Here is a 19,892-nt window from a genome sequence, read left to right as displayed (position 1 = left end):
AACAAAAAGCATGAGCTAGAAATAACACTCCTTTTTTCATGGAGGAAAAGGATTTATCAATTAAAAAGTTTCTCAGAATCAGATTACTTCAATTGTCTGCAATGCACTTATTTCTTTAAATGTATGACTTCTACCTTCTAATTAGTCTAGATTACTATGTCTGTCCATTATATACTATAATGAAAATTAGTCTTATTTCCCTTTCAGGGAATGAGAACTTGAGAGTGCTTTCTGGTAAAGGGAATTTATCTGGAATAGAGCAAATTCTAGATAAAAAGGGAAGATTTTAGTCCTTCTGTCTGATAGCCTCAAGCCCGATAACCCCAAGTTTAGAGGTCTGTTCTAATCCTCATGGGACGCTGTTGAACACAGGACCCAAAGGTTATATCTTACCATTGAAGAAGTGATCAGACCCCTGGCTTTCTGAACATTCCAGGGTGCAAGAACAAGCACATTAACTGCAGCAAATCTTCTCAATAATTCATTTAATATTCTACCTTTCCAGCATGAAGACTTTGCATTCCCAATGGAGAGCATTTACATGGCCTAATCAGTAAAAAATGTCATGCAGTGCTCTGTTTTTCATCTGAAAAGCTAAATTATCTTCACTCTTTCAATCAGAGCAACACACTTAATTTAAATCTGTAAGACTGTAAAGCACTGCATGGCTGGCCTGCCTGAAAATAATATCAGAGGAAAGCTAAACTATAGATTAGAAGCTTTTATATTGTGGTATTATAGGAAAAAAAGGCTAAATTAACCTCTTCCATTCTCATGTAGGGGTACCCTAACGTAACCTTCATGTGCGGTTTAACCCCATCAAGCCTGCACACTGCTCCCATCAATGGCACCAAAAAGACTATGTCCAAAAGAATCCTTCAAGTCACAAAATCATCACAACATCACAAGTAAGCCTAAAACACTTTGATGATGAAAATGGTTTTCTTATGTACAACTGAACTGTAATGTTTGATAATGTTTGTAATCACCCAAGAGAAACTGTCAACAAGATAAGAGTTGTATGGGTATTCCTTATTTTTCCTTATGCACATTCCTTAGCACATTTCACAGAATCCAACCACTTTGTACCTTACAACACTTTGACAGGCCCCGGTGTATTGTACCGCTAACAGACAACTCTAGTGTAATCCTGCCAGCACTATCTACTCACTCCAACTCCAGAGTTCTGTTGCTCAACCTGCCATTTCTCTTCCTCACTGAAATCTGGACATCCTTCAATGACTCATTCTCTAACTGGTAATGTGATTCCATTAATTCTCCTTATTTATAGTAAACAATACCTAGCTATAGAGTGTTAACATTGCTGTTGCAATCCATTGTTCACTGTTATAGTTCTTATATTAGTAATAGTGTGACAGGTGCTCACACAAGTTTGGCATCATACAAGTGATGCTCGGCATCCGTCCATCCATCAATTTTCTAACTGCTTTACAGCATGGAGCAGGGCGACCTCTTTATGCCTCTCGGCACAAGGCAGGATACAGACCCTGGACAGGAAGCCCACATATAGACATGCACACACTCACACTAAGGAATTTTCCTGAAGCCAATTAATCTGCTGTATCAGTTATGTCTTTTGACTCTGGAAGGAAACCAGAGGGCCCAGCGGAAACCCATATGAACATGGGGAGAACATACAAACTCCACACAGACAGCACACCAGGTCCAGAATTGAACCCATGGCCCCAGCATCAGTGCTATGAGGCAGCAATGCTAACCACTGCACCACCATGCCTCTATTATTGTGGTCACAATGCCACCATTATTACATTTTTCATAATTTAATAATTTTAACTTATTGTGCCTGTGAAACTTATCCTTTCACTCTGACTTAATGTAAATATTGTATAGTCCTCATATAGAGGAAGTGACATCAGAGTGAGACTGACCGCGCATGTCGCTACTGCTACTACTGAATTACAAACATTTCATAATATATCTATAATAAACTATATTTATATAACAACAAACACCGTTTCTATAAAATTTTACTTTGCGTTGTTGAATAACTACGCCGACTGCAGAGAGAAAGCCCTGCTTTCCGCATCCGGCTTAGGCATTCGGCGTCTCCCCGCAAGACAAACTCCGGCAAAACCAGACGACAAACCACCTGGCTTGGGCAGGATAAGGACAATCTCTGACAGTGCATCTTACAAAGGGTGAGTCGTGATTATGTCTTCCACCGGGAGCACTCCTGTGTTTTGTGAGTTCTTCGGCATGTACAGCGTAGACTGTTCCACCAACAATATAGATAATTTTTAATGCCAGAAATGTTAAGTTGTAGGGTTGGAGGACAAAATTCACGTTTTGGAGGGGCGCTTTAAAACACGATTAGATATTAAGCAGACTGAAGAATGGATAGATTCAGCTCAGTCGGAGCACTCAGCCAATTCAGAACTGGCTGTAGTCCCTCCCAGCCCAGTTGTCTCCAGCTCTGCGCCGGTAGCAGCAGTAACCATGTGCGAGTCCTGTCACGGTCAGATGGGGGTCTAAGAGCTCAAAGACTAGACCCCCTGCACAACAGTCACCAATCTGACTCAGCTTGAGGTTCTCTGCTTTCGGCAGCATGTCTGTCAATGTGGATAAGGTGCTCATAATTGTCAACTCGATAATCAGGAATGTTAGAATTCCTTACCATCACAAAGCAGGGGACTCTGTAAAATGCCTCCCTGGGGCCAGAGTTTCTGACATTGAGGCGAAACTAGACATTTTCCAGCAATAAAGTCTTCATCTTGGTTGTTTACGCTGGAACTAATGATATGAAGTAACAACAATCTGAGGTGTTAAAAAACAATTTCATTTCTATGTGCAAAAGAGCACAAAGAAAATGTCAGAATTTAATTGTGTCTGGTCCCTTACCAATCCTATACAGAGGGGACATACCAATAGTAGGCTATACTCACTAAATCGCTGGTTAGAGACTTGGTGTGCATCTTTTATTAATAATTGGGACATTTTTGGGGAACACCCTGGCTTTTATAAACGGGATGGTCTCCACCTTAACCCGAGGGGTTCATTAATTCTATCCCAAAATAAAGCAGATAAATTGCTTGCTTGACTACTAAGAGTATCACCCAGGACTCAGCCATGTGATCTTAAATCATGTGCTGTCTCTACTCCCACCTCTAGTTCACCTCCTGTACCGACCCAGGATCTGTAAGCTGTTTCTTAGCATTTGCTAAGAAAATACCCCAAAGCTTGACAGCTTACTTCCTAAACTAAAACTTATATAATTTATTACCTGATATGCTACACATAAACAATGACAAAGGATCAAGGACCTGATGCACAAAGTACAAAATATTTATGTGAAAGCATTTCTTCCCATTTCAGTGAAACATTGAACACCTGAGATTTTCAGTGTCAGTCTCTATTGTTAAAATACATTTCAAAGACATATGTAAATCTTACAGAATTTCTGGTGGAGTCTGTAGGTACAAGACCATCATCTGTTTTTTTATCCATCTACCCTTGTTTAATTTACTTTGATTTTCGCTGCTCAGACTTATTTATTCTCAACTGATCAATCATACAGAATATAGATAGATATTTACTCAACGGATGCGTTTGTTTTGTCATTCCATGCAGAAAATGCAAATGAGAAGGCAGAGAAGCAACTCTGTGAAGCTGCCCTCCCTACAAATAGCAGAAACAATTAAACCCACCTCAGCTGGACAAGCAAACATGTCCCGGGTCATTACGTTGCAGACTGCAAAAGACAAGATTTAAGCTGGGTAAAATATGACGACTTTAACAAAGGCACTCATATCTGTCTCTTCAGACATTAGGGTATGCCTGATTTTTTTTCATAAACAAATGATAAAAACAATGGTTTTGTGATACAGAAAGGTGCTAATCCTAACCTTCTTAATTACTGGCTCAAAAGATGGGTCAATCTTTAAATGGCCCTTGATTTGCATATACATTTAAAAAGGAAACAATTAGAAAATTATTACTTCTTCAGATTTTAAAAAAGGACACACATACAAAGTATTAAGAAGTACTACTTAAAGCCTCTTTGTAACAACATGCAGTTGCTAGCTAATGTTCGCTTTTTAAAACAACCCAGCAACTCTTCTGATTAGGTTAAATGTTAGTGAAAGAAGCTCAAACACACAAACCAGCACAAACGCAGCACAAATGCAGCACTAACGAATAAGACTGGTTTGGTTCTCCTACGATGTTGTAGGGGCCTGGGCAAGGTCACTGTAACGAACAGTTCTTTCCGGACCCTATGCGGACGACACAGTCCGACGGAGTGGGGAAACATTGGGGAAATGTCATGCAGGAAAACGGGGCAGAAGACAGGGGGCGTGTCCAAGGTGCGCTGGTGCACGGGGGAGGTGTGGCCGAGGCGAACGATCCAAGAGTAATCCATAGAGTATCCAAAACGCAAGGGTAAGTCCAAAACCAGGAGATCCATCCGACGAAGGAATTAAAAACCACGAAGGCCGGGTCGGAACCGGCAGACAGGGACAAGGAACAGGAACAGGGGGGTTAAAACCTTAACGGGATATGGAAATCAGATGCAGAGCCCGGAAGAGCGTCAGCGCCTGGCTTTTAAGGTGGGCAGGGAATGGGAAACAGGTGCAGAGAATGAAGTCTTTAGTGAAAGGGCTGGAGCACCCTTAAGGAGGGGGGACTATAGTCGTGACAGTCACCCCCCGAAAAAGAAGACGTTATATCTCGGGAACGAGACAAACCAGCACAAGCATCACACAAATGAATGAGGTGGGTTTCATCGTTTGTGCTGTTTGTAGGGAGGGCAACTTCACAGAGTCCAGAGAAGAAAACCTTTCCAAACTGAATTTCACTCATTTTAAACTAATTATGAAGCTATTAAAAGAAACAAAGAAAGATCATTTTAATAGTATTAAAGCAATGTGCTGCCCATGTGTTTACCTTAAAAGAAACGCACTAGTCTTATTAAATAAAATGTGTCAAACATTTATACTTGTATATTTAAAATCTGTATAGCTTAAGTTAATCCCATTTTTACAGAATACTAAGGACATACAGTACATATCGGTAAGTGGCAACAGTGAAGCTACCAGACACTGCTCCTCAGGATACTGTCTTTTTCATAAGTGGAAGAGATGAAACAAATTGCCACACTGCTGCCATGTTGTGTATCCTGAGGTGCATACACCATTCTCATTTCTTACAATTACTAAGACTGTAGTGACAATATTGGTATTGTGTAATGAGTGGTTTGTATGACACATACTCTTTGAAATAAAAAGCTGACAGTACTGATATCACAAATGCAGATGACTGACAAAAACAGACCAAATAAGTTTCACAAGGAAATTCACACTTCTGCTTTTAGCAGTGCAGAAGCACCATATTGAAATTTAACTATTCAGTTTAATTAAGTCTGACACTGCAACAGAATCACTTTATGTGCAGAAAAATGTCCTGTTCTTGTCATAAGACTTTCACATGTGACAATGTACAGAACAAAAAGTCTGACAACAGTAGAATGTACTGGCATTGGGATAGTTTAGTCAGGCTAATGATTATGCTATACCACATTTTTTCTCTAAACATGTCTTCTGTAAACAGAAATTCTGTTAAAAAAGTAATTCTGTATTTGAATACTAAAGCTGATCTCACTAAAGGTTCACACAAAAAGTACAGAGAGATGAGCTTAATGGTAAGCTTGTATTAACTGCACATTCATACACATGAAGAAGAAATGTCCTGTTTGTCAAATGCAGTTAAGACAAATTAATCTTTAATTTACACTTTTATATTATTACAGAAAAATCAATTTGTGAAATAAAAAAATCCATAAGATGTAATATTATAATACAGTGCTTTGGAAAATGTATTTGTCCCTTTTGGTCCCATTTGTTGAATTATAAATGGTGCAGACATTGCAAAAGTGAATATTTACAATTATTCTCTATATTGCAAACAAGAATGTATTTGCTCCACCACAGTATACAAAGCCAGCAGTAACATACCCCCAAATTACTCCCAGCTGTAACTGCTACTACCACTAAGTATTGACTCAGGAGGTTTATATGTATGCAATATCTTTTGTTTTTTTTATTACTTTTTGCAGGTTTGTAATAGCATTCAACTTATTAAACATGCAATGTGAACGTTGCAGGTTAGAAGTATTCTTCTTAAAACAATGTGTACAAATAATTTCTAACTCAATAAAATGAGAAATGGTGAATACGTTTCAAAGGCACTGTGATAATAATACTTATTAATATTTCCCTGTCTTTTAGAATAATAATATATTACTAATAATAATATGATTATACATTATATAAATATTATAAATCAAATGTAATACTTTAGCACTCTCGGGAACACGTGGGTATGCGCCCTCGCCGCTGCTGCCTAAGGTCGGCCCCCCAACGCTGGGGACTCGAACCCGGGCCTCTGGCGTCACTCAACAGGGACCCAGCCAGTTGAGCTAAAGGGAAATCTCCCGTCAGCTTGGCCGCTGAGGTCCCTGCTATTCACAGAGAAGGGTGGTAACGTCACCGCTCTGGTAACCTGGCTCGCACAACCTGTCATGTCGGCCGTATGCGTGTCAATACACTCAAACCCCTGTATAAGAATGTTCAGGATACAAATCTGAACACGAAAAATTTGTACCTTGTAATTAGTTATAAGAACGAATCGAATCGCTAATCTGAACTCTGAAGTTCGATAGTGACTGATTTTGGCCGAAAACATTTTAATTCGGCGCCACCAAACAACTGTTTGTTTCTGCACAGCATTTTGGTTAAGGACGCCGTGAGGCAGCAGGGCTTTGTTTACGATCACAGCTAAAGCTTGTGCTCTCATTTTCAAAATGTTTTTTTGTGTTTGTTTTGTAGTTGCTGTTCATTATGGATTCTTAAGGAAGAGAAAAGGATTATTTAGCATAATATTCGACAACAGAATGCACATTGTTCTAGCCGATCGCTTGGATAGGGATCTATTGCTAAAGAATGAAAAATGTAAATATGATCTAATTAATTATTTTACAGGTATAGTTGGCTTATTTGAGTGCATTGTTCACTAAGATTTCTTTAATGGTCTGTGTTTAGGGTGGTTTCTGAGTGAACTTGTCTTTGGTTTGGAACAGGGTGGAATGTTCCCCATAAGAAATAATGGAATTTTTATTTTCGATTTATGATCTCCCGCCTTCCAAACAAATTTTCAGAAACTAATTAGGTTTGGATACTGGGGTATGAGTGTAATTGAATTATGCAGTTGAGATAATGGAAGATTCAATTAATGTGAATGTAAGTTTTGCATTTTAAACTGTGAATGAATTTAAAACAGTGGTGTGGTAGTGAAAGTTCAAGGTAAGATTATTTGCAAATTCCTTGTTCAATTTTCTTTTGCTCTTGTGAAGACATATGAACTCACAGTGATCATTTTTTTTGTTTGTGCTGTGATGAGGTATTGTAACCAACGGAAAGATTAGCAAAACATTACAAAATCCCTCAAGAAAAAAGTGGCTTAAATATCTTTATAGCCACATTAAAATTCAGTTACAAAACTTCATTATTGAAAATTATTTTAAGAAGCACCTTAATCTGAAAAATATAATTACATACATTTTGTTATTTGAAATGGACAGATAATCTGTTCCCCAAATAAACAATTATATGTGCTTACTTAAAAGTGAGCCAGTGTTTTGGATTTTCAATTAAAATTTTATCCACAACGCTTTGCTTGATGCCCCTTGAGAGCATTTTTGGCACAATGTTGGTAAGGATGTGAGAGTATCCATGCCCACCAAACTTTGTCAGCCTGTTTTTGGTGTGGATGTCATGGGCAACAAGAACTCTGTCTTCAAAACCTTCCTCCACCAGCAGTCTGATACTGAAAAAGTAAATACATAAATAAAACAAGCATAAAAAACAAGGAATTAATCAATTTATCAATTAAAACATTGCTAAACGTAATTTCTTACATTAAAAATAAACTCTTTTTCTTGCGATCTGGAGCTCAGTCAGCAAGGAGAGAGCATACATAAAGAAATTCAGTATTTATAGACTGGGTTTTTGGGGGAGACTGGAAAGTACTTTTGTCCATTATTAAAATAAAAAAATGTTGATCACAAAAATTTCAACTTTTAGCATAATCCTTCAGTTCAGTTTGTCATATGCAGAAGTGCAATGAAATGCTTATTTGCATTTGCTCCAATACAAAGACATAAAAGGAATCACCAAAAACAAACACAGAACAGCAGCAGCAACAACAAGTTAAATAACATATGACTTAAAAAAAAGTCAGACAAGCAGTATGAGAAAAAAAAAACATCAGTGTAAAGCCAGTGGTAGGGGTAGAGTTCAGTAATCGGACAGCTTGTGGGAGGAAGCTGTCTCTGAATCTGGACGTTCGTGCTTTTATGCTCCTACAACCACACTGTAATACCACATGTGAGCACAATCCTAATAGTGTCCTGTAAAATGTGGTAAGGACAGTTGAAAATAGACACCAAATGTTTTCAACTGTCTGAGGAAGCAAAGGCACTATTGTGCCTTCTTTGTAGCTTCAGTAACTAGCTGGGACCACGTTAAATCATTAGGAATGAAGGCACTCAGGAACTTGAAGCTGCTCTATAGCCACCCCATTGATGTGAATCGGGGTGTGATCCCCACCCTCCTTTCTAAAATCAATGACCAGTTCTTTGGTTTTGCTGACGTTGAGGAAGAGATTATTGTTGAGGCACCATTCCTGTAGGCTGTCTCATCATTTCTGGTGATTTGGCCAATAATGGTAGTGTTATCAGCATATTTGTAGATGGAGTTGGAGCTGTGTCTGGCCACACAATCAAGGAAAACAGCAGGAGGCTAAGCACACAGCCCTGAGGGGCACCAACTGTATACTGACGGTCAGCATGGCAAAAAGCTTTCCATTAACCCTCACAGTCTGTGGTCTGCCAGTCTGGAAATCCATAATCCAACTGCATAGAGAGGTGCTGATCCCCAGGTCATTAAGCTTCCTGACTAATCTGGATGGAACTATAGTGTTAAATACAGAGCTGTGGGCCAGGGCAGTGTGAAGAGCTGGGGAAATGGCATCGTCATTGGACCTGTTATGCCGGAAAAAAAACTGCAGAGCATCCTATTCTCTGGGGCAGAACTATTAAGTGTTTTAAAAATGTAGTTTATAGTTTATTACTCCTCTTATAGTTTATTTGTCATCTAAAAATGAAAATGAAAAAAAAATGAAAATAGTTTATAACTTTAGAAAATTATACTGTATTTCTAAAGTAATTGTTAATTTACTAATTTCTGAAACAACTTAGAAAAACACATTTTTAATTTTCAGTCCTTTAATATTCAATATTATATTCACCACTGAGTAATACTCTTCATTGTAATTTGACCTCTTTAAGAATTGCCATTGTTGTTAAAATGAAAGTGTATTTAAGATCTTATTTATTCTGTATTCCATTAATTCAGAGCAAATAATATTATTAATCCACACAGTCAAGAAAACTGGCCTGTTCTCATGTTGTCTGTGCTTGTATGTTTAATAATCCCTGTCTGAGAAAACATTTAGATTCAAGATTCAAATCAAAAGGTTTCCACTTATATTTACAGCATATCCATTCCCATATAATGCTTGCAACATACAAGAACTACATATTAAGGTGTCCCAGATAAGTACTATTTCCAAACCAAACAGTACCACATTTGATACCATGAAACCTACTAACCAATGGGATATGTTTAAAAAGGAAGGCCCTGAAGCTACAGCTTATTTAAACAGTTAAAAGAATGAAAGGAAAAATACTTTGTAACAGTTATTTAGCAAGAAGGTAAAATGATAGATAGATGTTATTTTAAAGCCCTGTGTAATTCATTCAAATTATATTTATTTAATTTGTTTTCTGAATGCAATTTTGAATGTGAATGTTTTTTTGTATGTCTCTGATGAATGCTGATCATGTCACATATGTGAAGTATTTACAGGGGAAATGTTTTGTTGCAGCAACACTGTTTTAACTTCAGGTTCCTACTGCTGTTGGAAACGCCTATATCCATGTCTGACCTAAAGGAGGCATTTCAGGACATGAAAAAAACCTCCTGAATTGTACTTATTCTCTGGCCACTGTTAGGTCCTTCTTCAGCTTGAAATGATACTATACATATGGATGATCTTGAGGTCTTTAGTTATTTAAAGAGAAGTGGAAATAAAATCAGCTGCAGCAGATTTCAATTTGGCAAGGTGTTGTGAATGCCTACAGTTTCTCTGCAAGATTGTCTCCAATCTCAGACAGCTCAGACCAAAATATAAATAATGCTGAGGAACAGCTGCTATTGCAGTGGGATTAGGTTCACGTTTCCTCTACTACGTCTACACCTGTTACTGTTAATAATGCTCCACATTCTATGCAGATGATATATTGGTTCTGAGACAACCTTTTAATCCCACTCTCGTTTACTGTTTGCTATGATTTTGACATTGTGACTAATTTTTCTAACTTTACATTACTACCATTACATTTTGAAGTGGAGATGGCTGGCTAACCTTTGACTGTGTGGTCAGCCTTACTCTTCTTTACATTCCATCACAGGTTTTATTAACAGTTTTAAACAGATAGATGCTAACATGAAGAACATTTCTAGGCTTTTGGGAAAGACGTTCTAGAATTTCAAAATTCTTATGGAAAGGGAAGCAACCACATATTAAAATCTCCACTCACAGAATGCAGAGTCTGCAGGAGGGCAGGGTTTGCCAATCTTCAATTTTAAGTCTATGACTTTGTTCTGTGTGCATTGTACTGACAATCCCATAACTTGGCATTCACACAAAGAAAGTCTCCTAATGTTTATAATAATAAACATTTTAGTGGTAATTCTCATTTCCTTTTTATATTGGAATGTTATATAACACAGGCATATTATTACATCAGTATACACACCATACAGTATATACACCAGCATATAAGAAGAAATTTCATGTCTTTCAAAATTCTGCAAGGCTACGTTTTGGTTTCTTTGCTTTAAACTCTATTTTATTTCTGTTCTTCTAAATAAAATACAGATGGCAAGGATTTGCTCACGGTGGTGTGAAAGTAGTTTTACAAGTTCAAAGGTAAAAATCTGAGGATGAAAAACATTTTTGTTATTTAAAACCTTTTGTGCAATAATTTCTCTCAATTACTCCTGTAAGGTTGCCGAAAACCTGTTTTTTACATCCTGTGTTATTGTTCTAGTGTACAGGTCTTTAGGTCTTTGCTAGTTTACATGTCCAAAGCATCCAGGACTTAAAATTCTGAAATAGGGATTTCGATGCTCTTGATTGTCATTATACCTGCAAATGCACCCCTCTTGGTAGGATTCAGAACTCCCACCTACTGAAAATGAAATGAAATGTCAGGTTGATATCACAGAAGGGAAGAGCAATCTCCTCCCCACTGATAGCTGATGTGCGGTGAGTGCACTGGCGCACTATGGCTGCAATCGCATCATCCAGGTGGATGCTGCACATTGGTGGTGGAGGGGAGTCACCATTTACCTGTAAAGTGCTTTGAGTGGAGTGTCCAGAAAAGCGCTATATAAGTGTAAGCAATTATAATTATTATTATAAACAATTACAGCTTAAATGTATACATCTAAAATGTTAGTAAACTGTTTTCAGACAGAACAACAGAAAGGCTGTGCTGAGTATAACTACCCTGGAGGTACAGTAGCTTTAATTTATTCTGACATGTTTAAAGTGGCCAAAGTAATGATGGTTTTCTGTAGGTGTATATTTCATACAGCAAGACCCATAAAAAATAACATTAATGACAAAAACCCTAGTACAATCTCTGGCTGTTAACAGAGTCGCATAATGCAAAAAAAACAAAATAAATTGAAATCATTCATCTGAGATATGGCTGGGCACAGGGATTACTCACCTCTTGATTCTGTCATTGTCACTTGGCATATCCACATCAGGATTAAATGGATAATTCAGCATTTCAGTACCGAAAAGGTCATACTCCAAGTAACTCCCAAGACTGGCAAACTCCAGCAGATCACCCTTGTCAAATATTGTCCTAATTATAAAAAAAAGTAATAAAAATATGCAAATACTTATAAATAACTTACTTAAAAATAACTTATGAAGGACTATGATCTCTGCTTGTACCCACGTCAGGTTAAATATGGACACAGCTGAACAATCAAATCATTTAAAATCCATGACTTTGTTGCATTTGTGAAGATGAAACATCCACAAATAGTTAATCAAAGGCAACAAAATCATTCAGAAAGGGAAGGAGAACTGACATTAAACTTATGAAAATCATCCCCATCCATCACCCATTCTTTAATCATGAAAGGTCATAAAAACGGGAAAAGGGCAATGCTTTTAAATAAAAGCAGGGTTTAAAGACATTGCTGTGATACATACTAATTATATTCTGCAGAGTACATAATTAACAGAGTTAGCTTAAAATGGCACAGGTCTCTAGAAGTGATGGATGGAAGGGAGATAAATATAAAATGAGACAAACAATTCTAATTAAAAACATGTGACACATACCTATCAAGATGGGACATAACTGTCTTGGGGATGTCTCCCCCTGCCTCCTGAAGAATGCGCACAATCTGGGCTGGAGCAGTGGGGTTTCGGCCTGGATGAATGATCACAGGGCAGCCCAACTGGGCCTGAGCATGGGCAGTGGCCTGAAGGACCTTCTTCTCGCTCTCCATGATGGGCCAGGAGACGCCAATCTCTCCTATCACCCCACACCTGACATCTGTGCCATCTGCTCCATGGAGTACTTCACTTACAATAATATCTGTGAGCTTGGGAAACAAAATAAAAAAAACATGATGGTTTCTTCATTACCAATGATGTATGGCAATAACAAAATAGAACTGGCAGCAAGCTTTTTCATTATCACACTACTTTGGTATTCCAATACACAGCACTACACTGGTTAGCACTGCTGCCTCACAGTGCTGGGGCCTGGATTAATTCCTGACCTTCGTCACTATTTGTGTTCCATGTTCTCTCTGTACCGCATTCGAGTGTTTTGCTACCTGTAAACTTGCTTGTAGACAGTCATGTGATTATCCAAAAAACACAAGCTACATTTTCTCGGTAACGAAAGCAGCACAAACACTACTTTCAATGGCACAAACCAGCACTAATGGTGCACTTATGAATGCGATGGGTTTTCAGTGATTGTGCCGTTTGTTGGGGGGGGGAACAAACAGCACAATCACTGAAAATTTCAGATTTCAGCTGGGAGATATATGACAACTTAACAAAGGCAGTCATATTTGTGTCTTCAGACTTCAAGGTGCGTCCTCACGCTGTATTCTACACCAAGGATTGATCAGGAGTACACAAAAAGACTGCAACCTATGTTTGCATGCAAGAACACTGTAAACAGAAAGACATGGATATTACTGATTTTTAAGACCTTAGATACAGTATATGTTCAGTTATTTTATCTGAAAATATTCTCTGAAAATAAACATTATCTTAAAAAAGTATTATCTGAAAATAAAATATATTTTTCCAATATTTAAGTCTCAGTCTGCATGTCTGAGATGTTAGTTTCCAATGTTCTTTTGCAGCTGTGTTATGAACTACCTGGGTCAACTACTAAGTGGCCCTTAAAAAGAAATCCTGGCATGAAAGGTTGAATCTTTAAATGTCCCTTGATTTATTTAAGAAGGACACAATGAGAAAGTGATCATGTCTTCAGGTTTAAAAAAGAACAGGTATGAAGTACTAAGACAGTTAAAGTCTAGTTAAAGCCTTTTTTAAGAACATGCAATTGTTTGCTAATGTTCACCTTATAAGGCTAACACAAATTTTCTGATTAGGGTATGATATTGGAGACATTTAATTTTATTGTTTCCGCACAAATACAGAAGATACTGTTATTAAATGCAAAATCAACCACCGCCCTCCCTGACCGGGAAAACAGAGAAACAAAATTGCAGACATTGTTAATCTCGCACCAGTAATAGAATGTTTGAACTTAACAGATGGGGTTACTGGAGGTCAAAGTTGCCAGAGAAGCAGAACAAATCCTATTTTCATTGGCACAAACTGGCACAAACGCCGCACTAATGAATGCGGTAGGTTTCATCATTTGTGTAGTTTGTGGGGGGGCAACTTCACGGAGCTCACAGCTTGCAATGAGAATCGATTCACTCACTGTACCTGCTCCACAGACATTTTCTGAGTTTCAATGGAGTGGGTGTCACCCACATAGAAGCCAGCTCCGGCCACCACGTGCACACCAGTCTCTTGTGAGAGCCTCTTCAGCGTCTTCAAGTCCCGGTTGATCCCAGTGGTAGTGTTTTCTACTATGGTACCACCACCAGCTCTCTTGAACAGCAGGAGCTCCTCCTTCACTGCTTCAGTCTCCTGGTTGAGCAGCAGGTTCTCTTTGTTGCTGTAGGCATTCTGTTTTAGCCAGAAGAGGTTCTTCATCTCAATGGGCGCTTCCACAAGGTGTTCCTGCCCAGGCGGGGGAGGGCTGAAGCAGCACTCAAAGGTCATGGTTAGATGCTCGTGAGTCAAGGTGAGGCCCAGTTCGGTGGGCTCAACAAGGCCTAGCACCGTCTGGACTTTACCACTGAGTGCAGCCATCTCCCTCTGCGTCTTCAGAGCCCTAGTAAAGGCAAACAGATTTTTTAATTTTATATGAATATTTTTCTGTTCCCCCAAGCTCTGAAGAGATTTTTTTGTCATGCTTAAGTTTTTTTATATTTGTTTTTATTGCCATCCAAAATTTGCCACAATTATCAAATAATAATAAAGCCAATAAAGATTTATAAATAGTTTAAATATGTAATTAATATATCTGAAAAAAACAGACATAGAGTAATTTCATTAATATTACAGTATTAAATTAATATATAATTTCATATTTATTGGAATAAGAATATACATTATAATTTAATAGTTAAATACATATTACATTCATAAATTGAACAATTATTACCTTTGTCCTTCATTATTTCACATACAGATGCAGCCACTCAGAACACGCAGTATTTCTTCCAAATACAGTAAAAGTCATGCGGTGCAGCGCATTATGTAATTCACTGGGCAAAGATGATCGATAGGTGGCACTTGTAAAGTGTTAGATGTAAGTGAAACGATTGCTTAATTTAATCTCTCTACTGTGAATGCTTAAATCTGCTTAATACGGAATATTAATATGGAATTTTACAATTAAATGGAAATTCTGGTAGCTGAGCACAAACATAGCAGGAGCATAATGTCTCTGAATGTCATAAATTATATTAATCTAGGAATATAAAAATACATACTGTTTATGTAGTGCTAGCTAAAAAAAACAACAAAAGTATTCCACCATCTTCATAAACATTTTATGCATCTAAGTCTTTAACTCGATCACTTACTGTGGTTTTTTGGAAAAGCTTTGACATGCTCATTCTGACTATATTAAGTTTATATACTTTATTGAAAGCTATAATGTTTTAACCTGTTGACATAGCGGTAAAAAACATGTACTTTTTAGAATCCGCTTAACAGGGAATATTAATATGGAATCATGCAACTAAAATAATGAATAATGATATTAATTTATGGATCTAAATATCATATTGACATAACTGGTAGTAGTACCTATTCCGCTTTCTTTGTAAACAGCTGCATCTCTGCAACAATTTCTTTGACTCATTCATTTGTGATTATTTTGGAAACATTTTGACATGTCCCTTTACCAAGCTGTCCTTCCCTTTTACCCAGAAGGCCCATTTTCAGTTCTAACTCAGGGTACAAGTTTTATTTTTAACAAGACTCCTTCTCTAAAAATAAAACTGTAAATTACACGTATGCTTCATTTATATTTTGTATTATTTTTATATCACAACATATTAAATGATGAAATATTAATAGATTAAAAACATTAATGAGTTAACAAACATGAATACTGTCAATGTATAAAATGTACCAGTTATACACAGTAAATACAGTATGGTACTGTATGGTTTTAAAGCTACTATAGTACAATATGTGTGAAATATATTTTTATAATTAAAATGTAAAGTTACATTGCTTCATGATTACTCATTCCTGAAATTTGCATTAAGACAAAATATAGATTTTCACAATCCAGACGTAAACCTGAAAGAGGCACATCGTATTCACCACAAGCTATAATAATAAACTATTTGTTATATATCTGGCTATGTAAAAGAACCAAAGGGATGGTCTCTCCTGGATTTGAGCGAACATGTAAAAATGTTCTCAAAATATCCACAAGTGATATTTTTAGCTGCTTAGTTATATGATTCCACATTAATATTCCCTATAAAATGTTATTAAATCAGTATAATACAATAACAACAAGTATAGTGTTCTTACTACACATTCTTAGAAAATGATAAAACATTATAGCTATTTATGAAGTACAGTATATAAACTTTATAATGTAAGAACAAGCATGTTAAAACTTTTCCAAAATACTCATGGTAAGTTACCAAGTTAAAGACTTTGATGCATACAATATTTATGAAGAAAGTGGGATACTGTTGTGAACTTATATTTAGCTACCACTGCCATCTACTGTGTGTACATTTGGTATATATTAAACTTCTGTTTTTATTTTCTGCTACCAAAATTTACCTTTAGTTGTTAAGTTAAATTGTTTCCTGATTACTCATTGCTGGAATTTGCATTAAGACTAAATGCAGATTTCCTCAATCTTGTTCACAACAAGCTAAAGTATAATAATAAACTATTATACTTTTATACGGTGCTTTTATATATCCAACTGAGTATTTTTGTTTTTATAAAATAGACCTACTTTTTAATTAATGTAATATTAAACACACTATAGTAAACAATTTGAAATTAATAGTCTAAACAGTATAGAACTTACATTCTATAATTGTCTCAAGAGGCTCAGCATCGACCGGAATACGAAACCAGGCATTTTGGTGACAGTATGAATATTTCCATATACCATGTTAATCATTCACTGCGCCACCTGACGGTTGTACAAAACAGTGCAGTCCAAAAACAGATTTAAAAAAAATGTCACATTGCGCCAGGGCATGCTGCAAATTGCTACATTATCTGGCATGCATTCTGAATGGCAGGATCTGTAATATCACTTCCCATAATATTAATCCTTCTTATTTTCTCCCATCTATTGTCAAAAAGCTTATTCTGAATCTTTATTCTATGAGTTATCCATCCCACTTCATTAATTGTTTCAGTCCATTTACTGATTTGAGATGCTTCTGGTTTAAGCCATAATCTTATCTGCTTTAAATCAGTTATCCTAAATATTCTAAAGAGGTACTTGTCTATTTCAGAAAACAACACCCTTGGAGCACTGAGAAGAAAGTTCTTTGGACATAAATAGAGTTAACATAAATAAATTCCATGACTTTAATACATCCCAGAATGCTTTCAAAATAGTACACATATAAAATATGTATGTAATAAGCTTTATTCTCACCACAATTCTTTCAGCAAGCGTTTTGTTTGTTCTATTACAGTATATGTAGTTTGTATTATGGGTATTTTAAAAAGAATATTATCTGAATTTGCATATTCCCTCCAAACAAATCACTTTTGTTTCAAAGGTATTCCTAAAAATATTATTCCAAGCATTAGAAAGTGATTCTGCTTGTATCTTATTTTCCCATTTGGAACTTTAATTTCTCCTACTTTTAATCCATCTCCCATCAAATGAGTTCATTGACCCAACACATTCTTAATGTTTAATTTATGATAAGTTTTTGCTATAAACTGAATCAAAGGATGAATTTAATCTAATATTTTCTCGATTCCCGGAATCTTTGTAATCTAACTTCTAATTTGTAAATAGTTTTAAAAAAAAAGAATTTGGGAGGTTAATAATAATATATATTTTAGATATATTCTTATATCAGTCTACCCCTTTTTCTGTGATCTCCGATTAGGTGATGATTCCTAATCAGTCATGCAGCTTGCGCATAACTTAAAAATGTAATTTAATGTATCTGGTTTAAAGTCTGAGTCAAATTTGTTAAATCCTGTTTTATCTGCTTATTTTTACAAAAAGAAACTAATGCTTACATAGTATTTGTATGTAAATATAGTATATACCATGCTTATGTTTTAAACGTGATTTAGTTATTAACCGGCTTCTGTTAATCGGCCCTGGTGTGAGTGTATGCATATTTGTGCACCTTGCAGCCAATGCTTCATCAGATAGGTTCTGGGCTACCATTTCTCCGAATTGGATAAGCAGTAATAGGAAGTGCTATAAATGCTAAGGCTGGATTAACACCCCTCTACACGAGTAATGTAAACACATTGCTTTAAATGGTCATTAAATGGCAAATAAACTCTAAATCGTGCAGAAATGTTACTTGTATGTTTGTGTGGCTTTCCATTATTTTTTCAAAATGATACTATGGGGTTGTTTTTTTCTCTTTATATTTTTAGCAACCGACGGCGAGCGTGTTTACTTTCTCTCCAGTTTGCAATGAACTATGGGCTGTTTTTTTTAACAAGGACTGAACTGATTTTTAACTAGCAAAATCAACTGTACTCTCCAAGGGCTGCCAATACTTTTAAAAGTCATAAAGTAAATCCTCGGTGTAAGGACTTTAAACACAAAATCCCGTAAAGGAGGATTTTGTCTGTAAAATAAAAAAAAACATAATAACGGAAAAACGCACAAATTATAAAGCAAGGTAAAATTAAATAGAACGTATGTTTAAATTCAGGAATATCACTTGTGCTCTACAAGTGCTTATGCTGGGTATTGCTTCTGTTTCTAATGTTTTAGCGGATTTTAAACAGTATGTTTACGACTATTTATGAAACAAAGAACTTGCATATTTATTATAAAAATCCACAGTAACACTCGAGAAAGCGTACTGTACATTATATACCGATACTAGTACTGTATATTCTTTTTGGGCTGAAAAACGTCATTCGTGATTTAACGAAAACACGGCAATTATAATTTATTGTACTTTTTACCCGATGAAAGAAACAGTTAAGAGTTGTCTTCAGAAAATTCCGCAGATTATAATTAAACGCTGATCAAATACAGTACCCTTAATCAACCTACAATGCTGCAGTCAGATGGCTCACTACATGGCGGGAGAACGTGAAGTTTGGACAGTCTGAAGTTTCTTTATAAATCTGGAAACACGTAAACGATCACAGTAATTTATTTATTATTATTTTAAAGAACGTTATATTGAAATTAGGAGCTTTATAATAAAATGTTCTATTATATGCCATTATTATCTGCATGAAAAAATAAAAGAGCTTTGTGACCTGAAAACTTTCGCTCCTTTCTTCACTCCTCAGCAGACTAACTTGTTGCAAGATAGTGACTAAAGGTCGAGACCGGAAAACAAGAATTTACAGGGAGTATCGCGAGACTGCCGTCGGCATTGGCGAAGTGGTGACAAAGTGCTCTACAAAACTTTGCATTGCCCACTGAGCGGTGGCTGTCATGTTAGCCTAATAAATAGATAACTCTATTCACGGGTAAATGGATAACATTATTGCTTGGGTGACGGTTCGGGGAGTACCGATACTTTGCAATATCCCTTTTCAGTCCAACACTCTATATAAAAGCTCTCTTACAAGAAGAAGCTCATCACTCTCTATAAGAAACAACCTAACTCAACAGTAAAACAGATTTCGAAACACAACAATGGGAGAAAAGTGGCTGATGTTACCGAGTTATGCAGCTCTTCCTGGCACAGTTGTGGGACATAAACAGCAACTCGACATACTGTACAGTAGTAAGGGTAAAACTACATAGTAAGGGTAAAAACTACCTTTTACCTTTACTATATTATCATCTAAAATTAAAATCTGTATTTAAATCGGGTTCTAAAGACCCTGTCAATCTGTTGTGCAATTCACATGCTTGAGGACTGGTATTTTGCAGA

General features: G+C 36.5%; 1 protein-coding gene across 2 annotated transcripts; it reads right to left on the bottom strand.

The window, feature by feature from the left end:
• Positions 1–5,736: 5,736 nt before the first annotated feature.
• On the bottom strand, positions 5,737–19,409 carry pter (phosphotriesterase related). 2 transcript variants are annotated; one of them, XM_088643347.1, is made up of 6 exons: positions 19,267–19,347; positions 16,862–16,969; positions 14,167–14,620; positions 12,526–12,791; positions 11,897–12,037; positions 5,737–7,860 (listed from the first exon to the last, which is right to left on the bottom strand). In XM_088643347.1, coding segments are annotated over exons 2-6 (1,074 nt in total). In that variant the 5' UTR covers positions 16,864–16,969; positions 19,267–19,347; the 3' UTR covers positions 5,737–7,649. The 2 variants fall into 2 exon arrangements, with proteins under 2 accessions (XP_088499473.1, XP_088499474.1); XM_088643348.1 differs by lacking the exon at positions 16,862–16,969 and having other exon boundaries at positions 19,267–19,409.
• Between the last annotated feature and the right edge of the window lie 483 nt (positions 19,410–19,892).

Source organism: Lepisosteus platostomus, chromosome 8 (assembly GCF_059453375.1).
Source record: "Lepisosteus platostomus isolate fLepPlt1 chromosome 8, fLepPlt1.hap1, whole genome shotgun sequence".
NCBI classification, from domain to species: domain Eukaryota; kingdom Metazoa; phylum Chordata; class Actinopteri; order Semionotiformes; family Lepisosteidae; genus Lepisosteus; species Lepisosteus platostomus.
The sequence above is the reverse complement of the archived record's forward strand: the minus strand, read 5'-3'. Positions and strand labels throughout refer to the sequence as shown.

Coding starts and splice junctions, on each gene's coding strand:
- pter (XM_088643347.1), bottom strand. Junction 12,038..12,525: donor GTTATGTCCCATCTTGATAG/GTATGTGTCACA, acceptor TTTTATAATTAG/GACAATATTTGACAAGGGTG. Junction 7,861..11,896: donor GACAATGACAGAATCAAGAG/GTGAGTAATCCC, acceptor TTACTTTTTCAG/TATCAGACTGCTGGTGGAGG.